Below are 24,260 nucleotides of genomic sequence, written 5' to 3'. Positions count from 1 at the left end.
GCTTGTGCGCTTCATTTGATGGTATAGTATCAGCCCTGTCCATCAAAGTTTTTACAACAGCTGCTTTGTTCTGCTTGGGAATCAAAAGACAGATACTTTTCAGTGTGTGTCACCTTTCGATACACCGTGACTTCCGTACGCTCATTACTCGGAACAAATACTTCAGTTTCGAGAAATGCGATCGTTTGTCCACTTTCCGACACTGATGGTTGTTTAATGGTGAACTGAATGTTAGTGTTTATTGAGTTTAGATCGTTATGGAAGGCCTCGACTTCGGATTTCTTTATACACAATTTGGAGTCGTCAACGTACCTGCGCCACCAGCGTATTTCAACCAATGACGTGTTAAGCGCACTTGATTCTATTTCTTGCATAACTAATTCTGCAAGCACGGCGCTGACAGGTGAGCCCATAGCACATCCTGAGATTTGTTGGTAATGTTTCCCTTCAAACGTGAAATAGCTGTTGTCGAGTACGAAGGTTAAGAGGGACATGACTTGCTCTTTTGTGAGATTTGTCAATGATTCCCAAACGTCTTTCTCACGAAAGTTTCGTTCGACTACCTTTGTGGCTAAGGGCGCTTTCCAATAAGCGGTCAAAGTGGTCAGACCGATCGTATTTTGAATCGAAATAGAGTATTTCGTTATATACTGGTGAAACTGTATTTTCCCTGCTAATCAGATGTACATAACATTAAATATGAATGCAGATTTCTTAAAACTGCATTAAAATACCAGTAATCTGTCTGTACTGAAATACAACAGGACCGGTCTGACAGTTATTACCGTATAAAGGAAAGCACCCTAAGTTGACTGGTATGGATGTAAACAATGACAATTAGCCACAGAGGTAGTCAAACGAAACCTTCGTGAGAAAGACGCTTGGAAATCATTGACAATTCTCACAAAAGAGCAAGTCATGTCCCTCTTAACCTTCGTACTCGACAACAGCTATTTCACGTTTGAAGGGAAACATTACCAACGTGCCATGGGCTCACCTGTCAGCGCCGCGCTTGCAGAATTAGTTATGCGAGAAGTAGAATCAAGTGCGCTTAACACGTCATTGGTTGACTCCATTTTGTGTATAAAAAATCCGAGGTCGAGGCCTTCCATAACCATCTATAAACTCAATAAACCCTAACTTCAAGTTCACCATTAAACAACCATCGGTGTCGGAAAGTGGACAAACGATCGCATTTCTCGACACCGAAGTATTTGTTCCGAATAGAATAATATCTGTCTTTTGATTCCCATAACCCAAGGCAGAACAAAGCAGCTGTTGTAAAAACTTTGGTGGACAGGGCTGATACTATACCATCAAATGAAGAGCACAAGCAACCCTTAAGATGAATGCATATACATCACGCTTTATTGATGACGTATGCAGAAACACCGAAACAACGCCAGACCATCAACCGAACATGAAAGCAAGGGCTACATTTGTATAACAAAGTGTGAAGCGTATCGGAAAGTGTGAAGCGTATACTAGCAAGTAAGAACATAAGGAAAGCGTACAAGCAAATAATGATAACCCTTGGTGATGTCTTCCGCAAACCAAAAGACAGACCTTTAGATATGAGTAGATTACCCAACACCACCTCCCCATATAGCAACAAAATCACGCAACGCGTGATCCCCACGCGGGCCGTCGAAATCTGTCGGATTTTGCCGAAGTTATGCGTGGACTCCATGCAGGGTGAGAGTGTGACGTTATTAAACCGTAATGAAGTACACAGTAAGGATTTGCGAGAAAAATATTTTATTTGTCAGGTTATACACATTTAGTATGTCAACATTTTAATAGTATGTTTCTTTCCATAGCATTAAGACTGTTTATTTCATTACATAATATTATGAGAATGTTTCTTTCAATCCTACTAGGACTGTTCGTTCATTTTAAGAGTTCATTTCTTAAATATTCTGTGTATAAGGGAACAGGTTTTTTATTTTTGTTTGTTATTGCATTTGTCTCTCCAGCCATAACCCGTACGCTCTACTTCAACTTTGGACAATGTTGATATGCGTCGGCTGCCAAATGCTTCCCGCAGGTCTCCAGCCATACTAGATTTTTTATCAGTATTTGCGCTTTCGGGCATCCAAAACACTCCAAATTGATGGAGGGAATGTTCAGGTTTGCGAGGAGATCCTTCTCGTATCAAGCATAGGCCCGTTTGGGCCCTATATGGCCTTATATGGCACTATTAGGCCCGGTGGCCCGATTGTTGACTGGGCGTCCTAACCCGCGAATATGGACAAATATTCCATTAAACATCTACGGGAGCAAGTAAAGCAGGAAATGCAGGGAGAACAAGCCAACATGAGCAGATGCTCATCCGCTCAATGAGATATTTCAAATGAATACAAAACACTTCCTTACGGATTCTAAATTCATATTACATGCAGTTGAACGTTTTGTGAACTATATTGTCTTGATGAAAGTATTAATCTACAGGGACGTTTAGGGAATAAAAAAGGACTCCGAGGGACATTAGGGAAGCATGTTATGTTCATGAAAACATTCCTCTGCACCAGGGACACTGGGGCAACACTTTACTCGGTTTTTGGAGAAACATTGCAGTACATTTAGTTGGAACACGAGGGCTTTGCAAGCACCCAACTTGGAACGACTGTCCGATTCCAACAACGGTGTGCGTAGAACCATTCGGTAATTCTGCCAGGTTTGGCATGTGCTTGTATAGGGGATAATTTCCTCTCGTGTTAGTATTGGTTGAGCTTGCGAAGACGTTGGCAACTTTGTCATGTTGGCTTGTTCTCTCCCTGCATTTTCTGTTTTACTTGCTCCCGTAGATGTTTAATGGAATATTTGTCCATATTTGCGGGTTAGAACGCCCAGTCAGCAATCGGGCCATCGGGCCTAATAGTGCCATATAAGGCCATATAGAGCCCAAACGGGCCTATGAGCACATGCTCATAAATGCTCCAGAGCAGATGCTCATCTGCTCAATGAGATATTTCAGGCCCAAACTCCACAAAGGGAAGAAAAAGGGGGTATGGCGAATGTTATGGACAACGCGATGCTTGGAGCATAAATTAAGACACGGATTAATGCTTGTAACAATATAATTAAGTAGAACAATTTTACAAATATCTTAAACATATTATCTTAAACATCTTGTTTAGATCGTTTGAATTTGCCTTCTGTAAGTAAGAGTTTGCGTTGACAAGCCCAGAGTCCGGGTTAGGACGCCCAGTCATGCAGCAATCGGGCCATCGGGCCTAATAGTGCCATATAAGGCCATATAGGGCCCAAACGGGCCTAATAAAATACCTGACCCACGAAAAAATGAGCCAATTATTATTAGGAATTTGTTGAGCAATTATCTAAATATGGGTCGCACGCGTATGAGCTGTCCTGTGTTTGGCTGTGGTAGTACAAATTTAGCAAGGTTAGCAAATCATCTCGACCAACGGAAAAGATAATTTTGATTAATATAGTTTAGGTACTTTACGACTATTAAATAGATGGTAATTTATGATACGATTAACTATTGTTCTATAATCACTTAAACTTGCGGTTTGTTGTATTTTGATGAAATGTGCAATCATCAATAAGTAAAAATTAATGTTTGAGGGAAATATGAACGAGTCTAGCAGAAACATCGGATCACGTCTCAGCATACAGTCGGTGACTTCTATCCACCAGTCATTATCATAGATCGTACACCACGTGTCCGAAGTGTGCACATTTATATACTCGATTGGTTTTTTGACGTTCGTATGGTAACCGTACTTCTTGTGTCGCATAGGTGGTTTGTTTGAATAAACACGAAACACTTCACTTTTCCCTTCGAAGTTATGATTGCGTTTTGTGCGGAATCCAACTTTGAAACCTGAGGATAAGAAACATTTTGTTAACAGTGTCTTTAGATTTATTTCATCCTCTATCAGAAACTCAGTCACCCACATTATCTTTTCAGTTATTTGTCCTTCAGTGTCGAAGTCATCCCGAGTCTCCGACAACGTTAAGAGTTCAGTTTTAATGGCAAGGTCTTTAAGAGTCTGCACACGTTCCATCACCCAAAGGTTATGTATAACTGAACCGCGCGAGTATTGGCGAACATTTTTAATCCCAACTCGATCTTGTTCAGGGCAGAAGAATTCACAACATTTAGGGTAGTTCTTGTTACAAACCCAAAACTTTCCCTTCTTGGTAGAGATTGCGGTCGCAGGCACTCCATGTAAGCACTCCATTACTGCGTTTTCTCGGGCAAATTCTGTTCGATGTGCGATATTTATGTGCAAGCTACTCTGTGTTTGGAGGCGAACATGTTCAGGTTCGTCCAGTCATTAAAACCTATTACCAGTAATGTATGCATAAACGCGTTTGGACAAAGTCATCAACTGACAATGTATGTAAACAAATACTTGTGCGCACATCATCACGCGTGGGAGTAGCGCACACCGTAGCGCTCACAAATTACCTTTTGTAAACCTGAACATTCCCTCCATCAATTTGGAGTGTTTTGGATGCCCGAAAGCGCAAATACTGATAAAAAATCTATTATGGCTGGAGACCTGCGGGAAGCATTTGGCAGCTGACGCACATCAACATTGTCCTAAAGTTAAAGTAGAAGCGTACGGGTTATGGCTGGAGAGACAAATGTAATAACAAACAAAAATAAAAAACCTGTTCTCTTATACACAGAATATTAAAGAAATGAACTCTTAAAATGAACGAACAGTCCTAGTAGGATTGAAAGAAACATTCTCATAATATTATGTAATGAAATAAACAGTCTTAATGCTATGGAAAGAAACTACTATTAAAATGTTGATATACTAAATGTGTTTTTTAAAGAATTTTTTAATGAGCATAGAAAATTCCCAAAAGCATACTTTCCATTTGTTCGCAAATAATTATTAGCCTTTAGTATGCAACAGTGGACACGTGGTCTTTAACGCATGATAACAAAACCGTTGTAATAAACTCGTAAATAGTCTCTGATATTTCTAATATATATATATATATATATAATATATATATATATATATATATATATATATATATATATATATATATATATACACCCATTTGCAAAAACGTTGGCCGCAGATAGATATATAGATAGATACTCGAAATCTAATTATAATTGCATATGTTGTGTATTATAGAAATCCCATGCAAATGTAATCATATGCAATTCTAATTAGACTTCGAGTATCTATCTATCTATCTATCTGCGGCCAACGTTTTGCAAATGGGTGTATATATATATATATATATATATATATATATATATATTATATATATATATATATATATATATATATATAATATATATATATATTGAACATGATTTGCTCCAAAATAAATTTGGAGTTGCAACACAGGTAATAATATAGGCAAAAATGTTCTCCGTGTTTACTATACTCACCCTTGACGGGCATATTCAAACCTAAGAATGTAAATTATATATATATATATATACAGGGTGTATCAAAAAAAATGTCCCAAATGTAAAAATTCCGTTTTTCAGGATATTTTGCAGAATTTGGCAAATTTTTGTGTTTCTAGAGATAGTTAAGACTTATCTGGTTTTCCTAGGCCAAGTTTGGTTTTTCATTAACAAAATTATGTTACCGGGGGGTGGTTCCTTTCCACTGATATTGAGAGGGCTTGCGCGCGAAAATTGAAGCTGAAATTGAGATATTATTTAGCTGTCTAAAAGTAGGAAAGCTTTTTAATAAACTGTCAAAGTTTCAGGAAAAATAATGCATACTGGGAGCAACGCGCGACGCCTAAAGGTGACAAATATTTCATTGCGCGCAGTGGATTAAATGCATCGTTGACTTTAGCGTGACCGATCTCATACAAGGTGGGCAAATGAATAAATTAAAGCGAGAAACTGAACACAAAAACAAAGCGATTTATTCGTGATGTTAATCCTCAGCATGTCCACCATTTCATTCTAAGCAAACTGCGGCTTGTCTGAGCATACTAAACACTGAACAGCGAACCATTTGTCTGTCCATTCGCCTCGATTTGCCGGTGGTAGCGTATAGGCGATTTGCAAGAAAGAATTCGAACGAAATGGATAATTTGAGGCAGGACGGACAAATGTGGTTCGCCGTTCAGTGTTTACCATGCTCAGACGAGCCGCAGTTTGCTTAGAAAGAAATGGTGGAAATGTTGAGGATTAACATCAAGAAAAAAAATCTTGTTATTAAATCGTTTCGTCTTCTTGTTCAGTTTCTCGCTTTAATTTATTCATCTGCCCAGCCTTGCATGAGATCGGTCACGCTAAAATCAACGATGCATTTAATCCACTGCGCGCAATGAAATATTTGTCACTTTTAGAGGTCGCGCGTTGCTCCCAGTTTGCATTATTTTTCCTGAAACTTTGACAGTTTATTAAAAAGCTTTCCTACTTTTAGACAGCTAAATAATATCTCAATTTCAGCTTCACATTTTCGCGTGCAAGCCCTCTCAATATCAGTGGAAAGGAACCCCCCCCCGGTAACATAATTTTGTTAATGAAAAACCAAACTTGGCCTAGGTATACCAGATAAGTCTTAACTATCTCTAGGAACACTAAAAATTGCCAAATTCTGCAAAATATCCTGAAAAACGGAAATTTTACATTTGGGACATTTTTTTTGATACACCCTGTATATATACAGTCGTTATCAAAAAGGTTGTCATATTGAAATATATATAAATACGTAAATATCAGTCACGTGATTTGACTGCATACGTTAATTTTATTGGAAATACGTGAAAATCTTTATTAAAAATTCCATAAATATAATAGTAAGGTTAACAATATTGTTAATAATAAAGAAACAAGACAAAAATGAGCGAAATAAACAATGTTTAATGCTCACGTGATTGATATTTATATATTTGTATATATATTTATAGGGACAACCTTTTTGATAACGAATGTATATATATATATATATATATATATATATATATATATATATATATATATATATATATATATATATATTTACATATGTATATATATATATATATATATATATATATATATATATATATATATATATATATATATATTTCTAGCCGGTCTCAATAGAGATCTTTCGTGCAAATGGTGCGATTTCTTTACAGATCTCATCTTTCTTGCACTTTGTCTTGGTCGCTTCAATATTCGCAGCATGCTCGCCTAATTGTGTTCCTAAATTTTCTGCGGTTTTTTCAACGCTGAGAGCAGCGATATTATTAAAATAGGACCATATATATTCTGACCCCAATTAAATCTAAACTTAATCAAACAGCATCAAAGTAACGGTTTATTTGTTCCTCTTGGAGGAATTGCTGTATCATGCGAGCGAAATCAAATCGCACATCGGAAAATTAACCAAACCTGTGCACCACAACTTTGGGAGACAAAACTGTGACGTAGATAAATACGGTCACATACACTTTTCAAATACTAGTTTATTTCGCGCCAAAACAAACTTGCGACGACGAAGCATAATAAAAAAACAAAAACAAAACAAAACTTAAGCAAATTTTTAACTCCGTCGCTCACGCCAGAGTAATTAGGCCTAAAACCTTACTAAGGGGACCCTCCTCCCATATGACGTCCTGTAAGGTTACATGAGACGTCCATATCTCCGCAATATTTTTTCTCGCTCCCCCGACACAGCCAGCCCAAGCCAAATATGCATATCTTAATACATAAGAGATGCCTGCGGAGGAGACTAATGCCTCGAACAAATGGACGTCCCATGTAACCATGTAACCTTACTGGACCATACTAGACGCCGTATGGGAGGAGGGTCCCCTTAGTAAGGTTTTGCGCCTAATTATAAATTCCCTTTGCCGAATTTGATCGAAGGAGCGAAGCGTCGTGTTTTTTTAAAACATGGCTTCAAAACCTTCGAAAATTTCGGTTTATAACGTTCCCTGCCGATTGCTAGCAGAGAATATCTCAGCGTTGTGAAAGATGTGAAAAAAACCCGGTCGGTAATACAAGTGAAGCTAAATTATGCAGAAAATTTAAGAACACAATTAGGCGCGCTTGCTACGGATATTGAAGCGACCAAAGACAAAGTGCAAGAAAGATGAAAGATCTCTATTGAGACCGGCTAGAAAAGAAGAGCTTTCTATTCCGGGAGCGGATAAATAAATGCAATGTTCCCCGCCAGGGAAACAAGTGAAAAATTGTTGCCCGCTTCTTGTCATAACAAAGTAAAGAGGGTTTCTTTTTTAAATGTTTTTGTTCCTATATAACAAAACATTTAATGTACACTACCCCGGAAAATAGTGAGTTTTGTTTTCCCTCGAGTCTCAACATTCAGACTCTTGGGGAAACAAAACTCACTATTTCCCTCGGAAGCATACGTTAAGTGTATATTGTTATATAGGTGCTGTGTATTTTGAATGCGATTAGTGCATTCGTAGTCACGTGACTTTAAATAAATGCAATGTTTCCCGCCAGGGAAAAAAGTGAAAAATTGTTGCCCGCATATTGTCATAACAAAGTTTTTTGAGACGAAATTGTCGTTTTACATGTATTTTTTTGTTCCTTTATAACAAAACACTTTATGTTCGCTACACCTTGGGAAATACTGAGTTTTGTTCTCCCTCGAGTCTCAATGTTTCCCTCGGCTTCGTCTCGGAAAACATTAAGACTCTTGGGAAAACAAAACTCACTATTTCCCTCGGGAGCATACATTAAGTGTATATTATTGCCTTGCGATAACAACTGTATTATGCATATATTCTAAATAAAAAATTCGCTAATTGAAATAACTAACAATTGGTTATTGAGAATGTCTAAGATTTGTGAACGTGCATGACTACAGAGATAGAAGATTCAAAGAGATTTTGATTTTGTTTTAGTATATAGTTTCTATTTAAAACTAGTAAAGGTTTTTATTTTATTCATAATGAAGCTTATGAAACAGTAGCTAGACGATATGATATCATATTGGAGGGGTATTCTGCAATTTAGCTGATTTGATTTTTCATCTAATGTATTTATTACATAATCACTCGTATATATATGACTACAACAATTTGGATTAATCTATCATTACACACTTGTTTTACTATAAATGGAATAATGTTAGTGGTGTTTGAAATTGAGTTGGAGTGCACATAAATTATAAACAAATCCCTCATTACAGTTAGGTTCAGTTAGGTAATATAAAAATTCTGCAAGCAACCACGTTCAGTAAAAAATATTTATCTGAACTTTTATTAATTTTTGATTTAAGTTCATCCATCATGCACTCAAAACAAGGATGACAGAGATAATAAGGAGGACAATAGTTTATTTTAAAACAAGGATGACAGAGATAATAAGGAGGACAATAGTTTATAGTTAATAGTTAATAGAAGGAAAATAGCTTCCAAATGACCCAGTAATATTTAGATGCTAGAAATACATGCATGCAGCAACCCCTCGCTATTTCAAACCAAGTACATAATTTCCTGAGTTAACCTGACCTAAACTTATATTATGAAATGATACAAAACTGAAATCAGTCTTAAAGTTTCCATCATTCAATACAAAAATAATCATAAAGCTAGTGTAAACATTGCCCGTTCAATTTTGCTGCATTATACCATGCCAACAATTAAGTAACGGTTTAAAATCGAAGTTTCAAACGATTAAAACAGTACAAAATCTTCACAGACAAAAAAAAACTACAAATGTTATTTTATTCTGTAATTGCAGTCGAGGCCGGCGGCTAAAAGTTTTATATAAATATAGTGTGTATTTTTATTTTTGACCAAAATTCAAATTGCACTTTCAAAAACACTTTTTGAAGTTAAAGCAAAGGTGTAATGGCCTTTCATAGGTTTATGCGTTTGCATAAAAAGCTGAAAATTTAACAAATAAACGGCATACAAAGCTGAAAAGTATACAAATACGGCTCATTCTTATCGCGAAACAAATACGAAATAAACAAAGTAAACACGTACCCTTTGTCTTTGAAAACATTTATAAGTTTGCAGATTATGAATTATTCCTCTTACACGGCTTTGTTTTGACTGTATCCACGTTCATCTTTGCTATCTGTCATGCTTCATATATCTTGTTTCTTTTCGTTTTACTTTCTTTGCATAAAAGTTTATGAAACGCTTTTACAAAAATGTTTACGAAATGACAGTTAAATTGCTGACGTTCTCATTTTTTTCATTATTTTATATAAAATTTATTCACAATATTAGAACTAGGGAAATTTACAATAATCAATCATGCATTAAAACTAAGTATAATAGTTCTACAGACTATTTACAAAAACAACTTAACTAGACTACTCGCTAATGTTGGAGTTCCATTCCGACAACGTAATGTCATTAGTAGATGTGATGGACGCAGTCCTCCAATTTCGAGAGCCACGAACACACACCACGCGAGCTCTAAGCAAAGCAAAGGCGATCTTTCGTCGTAACCAGCTAACCACCATAGATGGAGAATGATTCTTCTTGTCAGCCAGCTTGGCACCCAGAAGGAGAGAAAATGTTGGGTCTCTCTTCCGCATCCGCCAAAGGCGCTGAAGACGACCGGTGTGAAGGAGCCATGCTCGACCTCAACAATCCGTTGGTTGTAATGTCGCTTCTTTTCCCGTTCGTTGGCTTTAAACGAGCTGCTCAACGTCTGGCGTCGATGTGTAGAGGCGTATGGGTTAAACACCCTTATATCAAAAAATGCCTTTTCACATCTCTGCCAGAAACCTCTCGCAGCAATGTCCACTCTGGCGTCATCGGTTGAGTTAGCACTGGATGGAAGAACCTCGCCAGTCAAAGGAGCATGTGCAGGTTCAATTGAAACATCGTAAGCAACGTCATCAATAGCAGCAGCAAGTAGATCACGGATCTCATTATGTCTTCGATGGATAAAACCTCCTTTCAGGCACGACAGGGCATGATCTACCGTGAACGATTTTCCACAAGCGCAGAAAGATGGAAGGCGTTTCAAAGGCCATCGATAACGCATGTAGATTGCATCAAAGAACTCACGCTTGGTCAAGATGTAGCCCTCATCAGCAAGTGGCAGAGCAGTTAGCCAAGCTGAGGATCCTTTCAACTGGGCGAGGTCATTTGCTCGAATCTGCTCTTCACTCATGCTCGATCTCAAGTTCTGTAGCAGCAACGAGTTCCTAGCTTGACGTTGTTTTGCAATCTCACGGCGAAGATCGTGGATGGAATCTCCATGTTCTGCTGATGGTGTACCATTCTGGTGGATGATTCTACTTGAGAGAAGATGACAGATGGTTGTGGAGTTCAAATGCTCTTCATCACAGATGTCGTTAAAGATCGGAATACCAAGACCTCCCATACGAGTGAACGAAACCAATTGTCGCTCATGGATGGACAAGCTACGGTTATCGAGGAGTGCAGGAAGGAGCTTCAGGTTGATGGTGTCGTCAACAAGCTGCATCGCGGTCTTGATACCTGGAACGGCACGAATGTGGTAAGTAAATCTGTGCCGAAAACCTGAGACAAACGCCGTGTATGCTGCTCGGGGTTGGAATTTGGCAATTTCACTCAAAACGTGAAGTTGCTGGCACCATTTACTAACTAAAGAACTAATATACTTATCTTTTCCCTCATCCGATCCAAGATATCCTCCAAGGTACTTATGCCCTTCACTTGAAATTTGTACATTAGTTCCAGCGAAGATCTCAATGGCAGTCTGCTCCAGGTGTGGCTTCACAATCAACCAGGATTTATCAGCTCGCGGGTAGTATCCAAGACTCGGACAATGCACGGCAATCTCCTCCCACCAGTCACGCAGTTGCATTAGCTTATCTGCAGCACTAAGGTCATCCGCGTACGCAACATGCCTTACATCACTAGCTCATCAGATTTAATCATGAGCAGGAGTGGAGTAATGGCAACGGCATAACTAACGGATCACCTTGCGTGGTACCTCCGATGCAATTTCTTTACCACCTTGCACGAACAATCTTGAAGCTGTTACATAACAGTTGAACGTATAAACAGCCATTGCGGGACAAATGTACTGAATGTTATGTAACATGATCTTGCGGTTGATGGAATTGAACGCATTAGTGGCGTCTACCAGTAAGACAGCGTCTGTTTCTTCTTCTTCAAAAATCTTCGACATGGCGTGAACAGCAGCCTCGCAGCCTGATTGTTGTCCTGCACATAGCTGTAAGTCTCCTGCGCTATCCATGATTTGTGGTTTGATGGCAAAGACAATTGATTTTCCAATTATCCGTCGTAGAACCTCTCTAATCCCAATCGGTCTGACACCAGGGTTCTTGTCCAGAGGTATTAAGCGACACGCTAAGAAGGCCTCTAAGCTGGTGGTCTGATCTGCTCCAATAACGACCATCTGGGTTGCAAGTGTTCTCGCCATTAACGCTATTGCGGATCGTAGATCTTTGCCAGCATCTCCATAGTTGCGAGACACCAAAATATGCCGCCATCCAAGTGCGTCAAGACCTGAAGGACCAGCAGCACCTCAGCACACTAGAGTCCTCAATGCTGCTTTTGCTATGGCTGTCTCGTCGATGTTGGCGAATAACAATGGATCGACATATGGAATTTCACCATCAATCATGACGGAATGATCCTCAGGTTGTGCAGGTGGATGTTTCTGCAAGAGGTCCTTGTACACATCGTCATTAAGAGGAAGAACTCCACCACATGATTGTTCATCCAACAAACGTAGAGCTGCGTTCACTTTGCCACGAAACATGAGACTAGCGAAGGTCTTGGAAAGCTGAAATACAAACTTTCTGTCTTAGCCAATCAAAACGTTCGTTGATTACCAGTCTACACGCGTTCGCATTCCGCACATGCGCACAAGTACCATGACCATTGAACGTCCATGGTCCAATTTAGGCGACTTTGGATTCCGCTATGTTCTCCCGGGTCCCGGGTGTAATTCCTAATCTCCGGGCGGAATTAGTACCCTCGCACGGTGCTCGGCACCGGCTCGGGGATTAATATTAATATTTAGACTAGAAATACATGCATGCAGCAACCCCTCGCTATTTCAAACCAAGTACACAATTTCCTGAGTTAACCTGACCTAAACTTATATTATGAAATGACACAAAACTCAAATCAGTCTTAAAGTTTCCATCATTCAATACAAAAATAATCACAAAGCTAGTGTAAACATTGCCCGTTCAATTTTGCTGCATTATACCATGCCAGCAATTAAGTAACAGTTTAAAATCGAAGTTTCAAACGATTAAAACAGTACAAAATCTTCACAGACAAAGAAAAAACTTCAAATTTTTATTCTGTAATTGCAGTCAACGCCGGCGGCTAAAAGTTTCAGTATACTTTATAAAATACAGTGTGTATTTTTGATACCAAAATTCAAATTACACTTTCAAAAACACTTTTTGAAGTTAAAGCAAAGGTGTAATAGCCCTTCACAGGTTTATGCGTTTGCAGAAAAAGCTGAAAATTTAACAAATGAACGGCATACAAAGCTGAAAAGTATACAAATACGGCTTATTCTTACCGCGAAACAAGTACGAGATAAACAAAGTAAACACGTACCCTTTGTCTTTGAAAACATTTATAAGCTTGCAGATGATGAATTATTCCTCTTACACGGCTTTGTTTTGACTGTATCCACGTTCATCTTTGCTATCTGTCATGCTTCATATATCTTGTTTCTTCTCGTTTTACTTTCTTTGCACAAAGTTTATGAAACGTTATTACAAAAATGTTTACGAAATGACAGTTAAATTGCTGACGTTCTCACTGAATTACAAACTTTCTGTCTTAGCCAATCAGAACGTTCGTTGATTACCAGTCTACACTCGTTCGCATTTCACGCATGCGCACAATAGTGACCATGACCATCCATGAACGTCCACGGTCCACGACATAGAATTTGAGCAACTTTGGATTCCGCTATGTTCTGTCACAATACCCGGGTGTAATAAATCTCCCAGCGGAATTAGTACCCTCGCACGGCGCTTCGCGCCGGCTCGGGGATAATAATATTAAGTTATTTAGTAATAAAAAACATATTACCTACACTGTAGTTTAATTGCAATTATAGTACATTTCCTGAATTATAATTTTGTGTAAACAACTGTGTTAGAGTAAAATTGTTTGAAGATGAAATAATGCTATTCATTATGACACTATATATTTACCTTGTAACATTAATACTGAAGTTTTCACCCTTTTAATAATGTGTGTGCTATACATCTGCACTCAGTGCTTGCCATTTCTGATATTTACTGTGTGGATTACATATGTGGGAAAATCTCAGTAAGCTGACCAAATTCTAACTTCTACATCGCATGCAGTTTTTAGATTTCTTATGATATAAGTTCCCCTTTTTTTTGTTCCCTTCCATTAGATCCTCCAGTTATAAAGGTGTTAGTCTGAAGGAGCAGAATTTGAATTTGTATAGTATGGACTGCATGTATCCTAAAACTAAGAAAGTATGATAAATCAGGTCTGGGTGGATATTACCCTGATTTGCTTTTTATTATAGTCCATATGGTAGTCATTGCAGCAAATCATCTAATTTCAAAAATGCAAGAGGTGCTTATACTGTATATATAAGACCAAATTTTTATTTGCTATTTAATTAATTAACTAAAAGGAGTGTTTTATTAAGTCTAAGGCCTGCTTTTCACTTGTTGTCTATGATGGACTATTTAACAGTTATTCTGCGAACTCGAGTCGTATATGAGCTGATAGACACCTCACGGATTATCATGTTTAAAATAAAAAACACTTTCATTCCTTCTTTAATAAACCATCATCATCACTTTATTTAAAACACGCTAGCCCCACTCAACTTTAATAATAGTTGATTTCCAGGAGGGGCATGTGAATAATACAAAGAAAAATTGAAAGTAGCACAATATTTACAAGATAACCAGGGAGCAGCGTGGCAGCGTCTTTAAATAACTTAGCATCAAATGTGGTATAACAACTGCCAAAATTTGATGCCAATATTTACAAGAATAGAGATAATTAATTTAGACTAATTAAAGATTAATTAATTATTCTATATTACAGATTAAATGGAAGGCTTGAGATTAAACTCTTGAAGTGCCTAACTGAGGTAGCTTTTTTTACTTCTGTTGGAAGATTATTCCACATACTTGCCGCACTGTAATTGAAACTGCGTTTTAAAAAATTGGTTCTTGGTTTTGGTAATTTTAAATCAGTGTCATAATTTGGAAGATTATAGTAGCCCTCCAAGTCTCGGAATTTTATAAAATTATTAGTCAGACACGGAGCTGAAAGTCCATTGACCTTATACAACAGAACGCTCTTCAATTTAGCACGTCTGACAATTAGAGTGTCTAAATTTAATTTTTGCATGGGACTGGCATCGTAATTTGCACCAGTAATCACTTTAACCGCACGGTTCTGGAGCACCTGCAATTTATCCTTTAAGACTTTATCACAAGTGTCCCACAAAGGGGAACAGTAATCAAAATATGGCTGAATTAAAGATTTATAAAGTGTCAGAAGAGAATCTAATGAGACGAAAGATTTTATTCTTCTTAAGGAACCTATACTAGAACCACAAAATTTTACACAAATTTGTAGCAAAATGCTTTCACTCCTTTCCACTCCCGCCTACACAGTACGATGTTGTCATTTTTTTTCAAATTAGCATGCGCGAGTTGGTATGCGCAGTGCAACTTGTTGTGTCGATTTATGGCAGGCATCTCTCCGACTTTCCTCATCGCCTTCCATGACACACCAAACCCATGCCTAATAACCTAATATAGTTTGATACATAAGAGATGCCTGCGGAGGAGGCTAGAGTGGACACTCTTTCTAAATGAGTGGAACTCACCTGACCATCAACGAGTGCCCACTCACACTCACATAATATAATGCTGCACTTGCACTTACCAGAGTTCAGTATGAATATGAATAGGCACTGAACGAGGCGGCGCTCACCCTTGAAAATATGAGGCAGATTTGTATTCAAAGAGCTCAGTTGAATGCGACTTGCTGGAGTTACGGTTTCATGTTGATTAGTAATTAATGATGGAAGGTATATAAACTATTTAAACTGTAGTTTGACTGGTCAATGCGTTCGTTCGACGTTACTGATAAGATGGCTCAAGGTAGATAATATTTCTCGCACATGGAAAGGTCGCTGTCAACAGAATTAGTGCGGAAGCCAAAGTTATTTTAAAAAGTAAAAAGAACGATTACAAAACAATGCAAAAGAAAAACAAAACGAGGAAAGCTTTATCCGACCAAATCAATCTGTAGTCAGGCCCGCACCAAAAAACAATACTCGCGATGAAGAAGAAAGAGTTAGGTAAGTGGTGGCGATCCTTCATAATCGAAACAAGACGATGAAGCTGATTATGATTCCGGCGCAGATAAATAGCTCAACTATATGTTTGATTTGACCGCTATATTTCACTTGATTCTGGCTATATTTGAATCATTATTTGAACATAAAGCACAACTGAGCATAACTGAGTGTAGCTCAAGGGACGTATGCCTCTCACTCACACTTCACTCAAAGCCTCACTTTAGTATGAGTGGTGTCTTTGAATAGTTGGAGTGTGAGTGAAGCATTATACTATGTGAGTGTGAGTGGACACTCACAAAAGACCAACTGGACTAGTGCGTCAACGCTGTAAATAAACAAGATATGAGAGCTGGAACGAGCTTCTAACGCCAACCCACAGTTCACACTCACAACGCTGATTGGCTGGATAAGGATCAGCCCACTCTTTTTGATGACGTGTGCAAGTATCCCTCAAGCGTGCACAACACCAGAAACCTCAGTGGACCGACGGAGTAAAAAACATACGAAACGTTGAAGAAGCTCGCCAAGACAAGAACATGTAGACCTAGAAGACACGACTAAAACGACGAAGATTTGAAGCAAAAGCTGGTCAAGAAGCGATCATTTAGAAACAATAGTTAAAATCTTTTAAAGATCTCCTACCTCGCGTATATAAAATAAACACGTTTTAACAATGGAACAAAACAAAACCGGAAAACTCGCGATGGTCGCACGAGGAATTCCATGTCCATATAATAAAAATATGCTATTCTGAGGTTACATATTATATTCACTATTTTCACTAAATCCCATGATGCTGTGCGCGCGCATTCCTTGGGGTACTAAAATAATCAAAATGGCAATATTTTGTTTTGATTTTGGCGGGATTTGGTACCCCAAGGAATGCGCGCGCACAGCATCATGGGATTTAGTTGGAATAAGGAATATTATACAGGGTGTATAAAAAAAAGTAGACAATTTTGAAATGTTTAGAAAACTATAAATTTATCTAAATATCTCATAGATTTGTGCTAGTATGGGTGCTTTGGCATCTTCAGGTCATTCTAACACTAAAAACAAACAGAAAAATTAACCTCGAAAAATGGAAGAGCGGTTTGTGGAAGCATAATTTTGAATGGCTTGTGCAAACATGAATGAGAGGTTTAAAATCCAATTTGAATTCAAGGGCTGAACGTTTAGGTATTTGTTTACAAAGAATCGAAATTTCAGAAATTTTGATGAAAATTAAGTCAGCCGCGCAACTGCGTAAAAGTGGGCTTTTTTCCGTTTAACTCGCAGCTTGAGTAACTTTTTTCACAACACCATTGTTAGTTTATTCACCCGAGCAATCACTCATGCATGAAATCATTCGTGCATGAAAAAAGTTACTCAAGCTGCGAGTTAAACGGAAAAAAGCCCACGTTTACGCAGTTGCGCGGCTGACTTAATTTTCATCAAAATTTCTGAAATTTCGATTCTTTGTAAACAAATATCTAAACGTTCAGCCCTTGAATTCAAATTGGATTTTAAACCTTTCATTCATGTTTGCACAAGCCATTCAAAATGATGCTTCCACAAACCGCTCTTCCATTTTTCGAGGTTAATTTTTCTGTTTGTTTTTAGTGTTAGAATGACCTGAAGATGCCAAAGTACCCATACTAGCACAAATCTATGAGATATTTTGATAAATTTATAGTTTTCTAAACATTTCAAAATTGTCTACTTTTTTTTTATACACCCTGTATAACACATTACTATAAGTCTTTTATTTGGTTGTTTTTGATCACGTGGCATTAAATAAAAATTTCAACTTTACCGACCGTGCAATGCAGAAAACTATTTGCACGGTCTAGCCGTGGTTGCATGGTTGCTTTCACTAAATTTCACTAAGTTCTAATTGTGTTTATATACTATGCATCTTTTGCAATATGTTTATACTTAATAAATAATAATTCATTAACTTGATTTTTATGGTGTCATATAAAACAAATAATGAATGTTTTCATTCGTGCAAAGGTGAGAATGTTTTCATTCGGTGAAATATGGAATGTTCCATTCAACTCGGCTTCGCCTCGATGAAAAGATTCTTTATTGCACTCATAAACATTCATTATTAGTGTACTAATTGTAAGACCTTGCAACTGATGTTTTTTTTTTCACAGAAATCAACCAAGCAAGGTGGACTTGGATGTCTTTCGCATTATTAAAACAACAACCGTGGATCCTGCCTCGTATCCGTACATATCTTGTTGGCTGAAAAATGTTCGTTCCTTTTCAAAGACGAATCGTTTAGCGTACGTATAGCAGCATACTACCTTTTAAATATGTTTATCCGTAAAAATATGGTTACAGCTGCAACAAGACAAAGTGAGATGCAGCGACCTGAATATAAATAAAGGAGTACTAAATGATTTTCCTTGCAGGATAATAGCCTGATATTCCCCGAGATATTACGAGACTTTCGGAAATTAAGCGTGTTTGCAGAATCTTTACTACGATCCCGCGCACACTGGCCCACGTGCACAAAACACTCAAGGGACTGTATTCCATCGATTTATTACAATCACTGCGATCTGACCCCAAAATTAACCTGATATCAATTTATGCATTAATCAATAATGTGCTATATTATGTTATAAGGTATCCTTGTGACGTATTAAACAACTAATGCTATATTTACATTACTGCGATTTCCAGTTGAGCGTGGGATTGCGAAAGTTTGTTTGTTAAGTTTTGTAGTTTCAAAGCAATGTTCGTGACGTCATCTAATAATGTTGCCAGGGACGCTGACACAGACGCTGACCAAGTTGTCAAGGAAAAAATTTCAAGTTTTTGACTAACGGCTATAAATAGATACTGTAAAAACTGTAAAAATAGCGGTTATTAGTCGCTATACAGGGCCGGTTGTTCAAGAAGCCGGTTAACGCTAACCCAGGGTTAAAAATGCCTAACCCAGGGTTAAATTTTAAACCTTGGTTGATTAGCGTTGCACAAAGCTCGGTTAGCGTTAACCCTGGGTTAAAATTGATAAAAAAAATAACCCTGCTAGCTAGGTGGGTTAACTTTTTAATCCTGGGTTAACTTCGATTCAAAATGGATGAATAAGGAGCTGAAACACGTAAACACGTATAATTCGTCATGAATTAAACACTTTTGAAAGGTTTTACGAATAATTTCGACAGCAAAGAATTATTTAAGTTTGGCTTCGTTCGGTTTCAGCTGATGTATTGATTATTTATCTTCACTTCAATGCAACACACGATAAATGAATACAACCGTACAAAATGAAACATCGTAATCGAAATATTTGTTTCGGATGCCAAAATTTGGTTTTTTGATTGGCAGCAAGTGGTAAGGCTGCGTTTGTTCCTGAATTTTGAATAATCAAAGAATGCCTGAAATTTTAAAATAGATTATAGATTGTTTATAATTTGCCTTATTTTATTTCACATCGACATTGTTTATTATACAAAATGGCCTTTCATTTCGAATCTTTTCAAAATTCCATGCACGGAAATTGCTGTTCAAAACAACGTCCCTGCGACCCTGCCCTCACGGCATATAATCTTTCGGCTGACAATATATCCTCGTCCGGTAAAGTTTTGACGCTCGTTTATTGACCAATCGAAAACGTTCTTATATTCAATTTAGTCCTAAAAATATATTTAATCTTAGGTTAAATATTTTAACCCTGGGTTAACTAACCCTACCGCTAACCCAGCTTTGAACAACACAGTTTAACCCAGGTTTAGCTAACCTAGGGTTAAGGATTTTAACCCAGGTTTAGCACTAATCCAGGGTTAAATTTAACCTGCTTTTGAACAACCGGCGCCAGATCTTCTATTTATGGTCACAAAATTGACAGTTTCCCTTGACAACTTGGCGAGCGTCGCCTAACAACATTTTTAGATGACGTCACAAACATTGCTTCAAACTACAAAACTTAACAAACAAACTTTCGCAATTCTACGCTCAACTGGGAATCGCAGTAAGTGTTAAAGCAACTGCTGTATACGCGGAATTGGCGGCGCTGCACAGGGACCTACGACCAGTGAACTGTAATAAATAACTGGAACGATATCTCCTCATTGTTTTCGTGAAGCCAAAATTTGCGGGACTTTACCTCCAGACACGCGTGTCTGGAGGTAAAGTCTCGCAAATTTTTGGCTTCATTCGCGGGTGACTCGCGAGATCACTGCAGATGCCGAGCGAATTTAAAGGAAATTTAATTTTTCAAGTAAATTTTTGTTTGTTTCATGGTTTTAATGTTTTTTTTTATGGAATTATAATAGAATTAATCTAAAATTCAACCAGGTGAACTGTTTTACAAATTACAACTGCATGGAGTTGCGGATTGGAAACAAATTCTCTAAAATGGAACAAGTTTATAGCAATTTTGACAACAATATTTGTACGAAACGGATCCTAAAAGCTAAAATTACATCGCAAAATACACTTGGTAGACATTGCTTAACATTATAAGTTTATGTTTACTTAATTCCAAGTGACTAGATGGCAAAAAACCCCAAATATTCCTGCATTGTCACGCTAGGCTCTACGCTTTTTCGTTGCAAAGAACCTTCTTACTTCGCATTTCCAAAAATAGGTCAATAAAATGCATTCTGCTAACATCAAGAATGTCTCAGCCGGCTGTAAGCACTAACTAAATCAGTTATTTAACTTCCTAAAAAAATTTTTCGGGGAGTTTTTATCAAATTTACGAAATCACAAAAAAACATTTTGTTTGCCCGTGTTCGTTTTTGCGTGTAAAGACTGGGGGTAACTTAGCTTCAACATCCTGTCAGAAGGTAGCGTTCCAGTTATATTCATTTAACTGCCTACGACAGCGTGAAAAAAACGAGCCGTAGGCGAGTGTTTAGCGGAAGTTTGGAATTCTAAGGTCCTGTTGACATGGAGCGAGTTATACCGGCTAGTCGAGGTAAAAAGCGCATCAGTTGAAACTTAACCTGATTAGTCTTTCATTATATCCAGTTTTCACTTCGCCTAGCAGGATAACTCGCTCCATGTAAACAGGCCCTAAACAAGCCAGTCAGCTTACGAGTAAAATTGTCCAACATTTTAAAAATCCCGCGCGAAGCGGCATTATTAACTTTTCCGTGCAGGATTGTCTCATGCTGGACGCCTACGAACCAATCAAATTGCGGGTTTCATTGTAGTTATTATATAACACTTGTTCTTTCCCTTCTCGTTTGTAATCCTATATGATTTACTTTCTCTAGCTGGCCTAGTCCTGGATCTCCACGATACCATGAAACACGCAGAAGCATGTTGAAAACGTGGAGCTGTTAATTGAATAAATGTTTACACAATATGCACAAATTTATTATTGTATATTCATATTTTGTTCGTGAATATATTAATATTTTGTGGTTGTAGTGTATTTTAGAATATTAGGTATCATATTGCTTTACTATGCAGGTACAGTATTCTGATCTATACAAAACACTTTCAACAAATTTGCTCATTACATGTAAACGTCAATTATTTTTGCGTAAGCCGTGCTTAATTTTCTAAACTTTAAGCATGTTTTCTAAGAAACTTAATATTTATATTTCCTTCTATTTCATCATTTACAATTAAGTCTGCGCGTTATTTAAATACGTCTATAGAACTGCGCTATATTTAAATTCCTAGAGGACTTGCTCTCCGCGAGATCGTGTCCGCAAAATGATGGCGGATTTTGAGCTTTGCTGACGCCGCAAACAGCTGAGAAATTTGCTACGCATTGGGCTAATTGGGCTTGCGTGTACCCCACAAATATATTTTCGCGCTGTACGTGGCGCATATTTTGGGAGGGGGGGGGCTTATTTAACGAGGCGCCACCATGGTTGGCGCCGAGCGAAATTTTTTTGGAATTTCAATACTCTAGATCTTCGGAAATGGCCATTTCAGAGTCTTACTTGCCGCTTTCAAACACAAACTGAAAACGGCACAGTGCGTGTAGTTCTATCTTCTACATTTGAAAAATCATCTCCCAAAATAATTTCCGAACAAAATGACGGTCCGAAAATAATAACAATGTACAACCACGAATATTCTGCTGTTAAAGACAACTATGATTTAATAATATTATAGGATATCAAATTCTTATTAGCATTTAATACGCCGGCGAGCATTAATTTGACTTCATGTTAACGTAGTTTGTATTATTATTTGCTCTCCCAATCTGACATTCTTCATGAAATTTTTTGGGGGGCTAAGCCCCCATCTTTTATTTCCTTGGGGGGCTAAAGCCCCCCTAGCCCCCCCTGTTCCGCCGCCCCTGACAATTATTAATTTGGTGACAAGGAATATAGCAAAAGATGTTCGCATTTGTTCAAATGGTTTATTTTTAGCTGAACACATCAGCCGGCAAAAGCACACAAATGCTTATGCAATATAGGGCAATTTCACATCAACAAAATGCTGTTCGTCTCAAACAACAAACAATGTGGATGCCAAATTTAGTACTAAAAGTTTGGATATTCGTTGAGATTTGAAGCCATCCGGCTTGCTCGATAAATACCATAAAAGTTCATAATTCATAATGCGAGGATTTCGCAATCAAAGACGGCTGCCTTGTTATATAGAATTATAACAAGGCAGCCATCTTTGATTGCGAAATCTTCGCATTATGATAATTAATGTCCTGAATTTCTGGTAATGTCGGGGGCCGGTTGTATCAAGCCCGTTTAGCTTAAACGGTGGATAAGTCAAAATTAAATAACACTTTTACATCTCTCTTGATGAGTCAGCTTGAATATTATGCACTGAATATGTAGTTGTAAACAGTATCTTCGTATTAAGGTTGAAAACATTTAGTTTGCTTGTTGAATAAAACGATAGACTTGCTTTCTATTTTGAACTTATCCACCGTTTAAGCTAAACGGGCTTGATACAACCGCCCTCTGGTCTACAAATTTCACAGCTGCTTAGGCATATGTTCCCGTAAAATTTCTGAGCTATAAACAGCTGCATGTGCACAAAATTGCTGGCACATAGCCGCATGCTTGTTCGAATTCGAATTTGGAAGGAAAATCACAAAGCGAAAGTTTTATTGAGATCTGAATTTCTTTTGGCAATGATCAAAAAGTTTAAATCCATCCATAGGCGGCCCAGAACTGATCTCACTGACCTCGCGCGACGCTTATGTTGTCTGAACAGTCTTATATTATGACAAGGTTGGCAACTCTCACGCCAAATAAGCTAAAAACGCACGAAGGTTGACTTAAACACCTTCACAAAACCGCAAATATTTCGTAAAAATATGGCGAATAAGAAAAAAAGTACAACACATTAAACTTGAATAATTTTACTACATTTATACTATATTTTTAGCATTCAAATGTATTCCTATGCATGTATAAAACGTGAATGTTTTTTGGGTTTCTGGCAAATATATTACAAAACCTATGCTGGGGACACCTTGCCTATACCTTCGTCATAATTTTAAATTGAAAATAGAAAGCTGATTGGCTCTTTTAAACGACAGCCAATCAGCTTTCTATTTTCAATTTTAAAAATAAGACGAAGGTATAGGCCTATGATCCATCTGGTTATTTTTATTTCCATTTTTACGCTCCTTAATTCACAATTAACTTTTCAACAAATTACTCATTATGTTCCCTTTTGCCCATATAAACATAACGTCCTAACCTTTTTCTCTAGTTGGTTTGATTTCAGACAATTGTTACAAATTAGCCTATAACTATATAAGAACTACGATATGGTTCTAGTAGGCAATTTGCATTATAGCAAAGCATCATGGGAAATGCGGTAACCTTTCACTTGCAAAGGAAATGGCCGCCGCGAGGAGTTCATTTTGCTTGCGAGAAAGAACGATTCTTTTATCTACTTTTTTCGTAGCATTTACTAATTTTGAAACCAAATTTGGCTTTTATATACTATAAACTATATTTCGTGCAAGGTAGAGTGAAATCGAAGCAAAAATGAACGAGAAAATACGTATAGAACTATACAAGCTACGGGGATTCGCCTCACAAAATCATTCGAAGGGGAGGGTATTTTTCAA

General features: G+C 37.6%; 1 protein-coding gene across 1 annotated transcript in view; it reads left to right on the top strand.

The window, feature by feature from the left end:
- The window catches only part of LOC114543683, a 34,916-nt gene extending 13,255 nt beyond the window's left edge, over positions 1–21,661 (top strand). The window contains exons 3-4 of the mRNA XM_028562566.1: positions 18,391–18,522; positions 21,469–21,661. Of these exons, the coding sequence (XP_028418367.1) occupies positions 18,391–18,522; positions 21,469–21,538 (202 nt within the window). The 3' untranslated portion in view covers positions 21,539–21,661. The remainder of the gene's footprint in view (positions 1–18,390; positions 18,523–21,468) is intronic.
- The last annotated feature ends 2,599 nt before the right edge of the window (positions 21,662–24,260 follow it).

Source organism: Dendronephthya gigantea, unplaced genomic scaffold (assembly GCF_004324835.1).
Source record: "Dendronephthya gigantea isolate DGI-Jeju-01 unplaced genomic scaffold, DenGig_1.0 000523F, whole genome shotgun sequence".
NCBI lineage: Eukaryota > Metazoa > Cnidaria > Anthozoa > Malacalcyonacea > Nephtheidae > Dendronephthya > Dendronephthya gigantea.
Note: the sequence above shows the minus strand (reverse complement) of the source record. Positions and strands in the feature narration are given on the sequence as shown.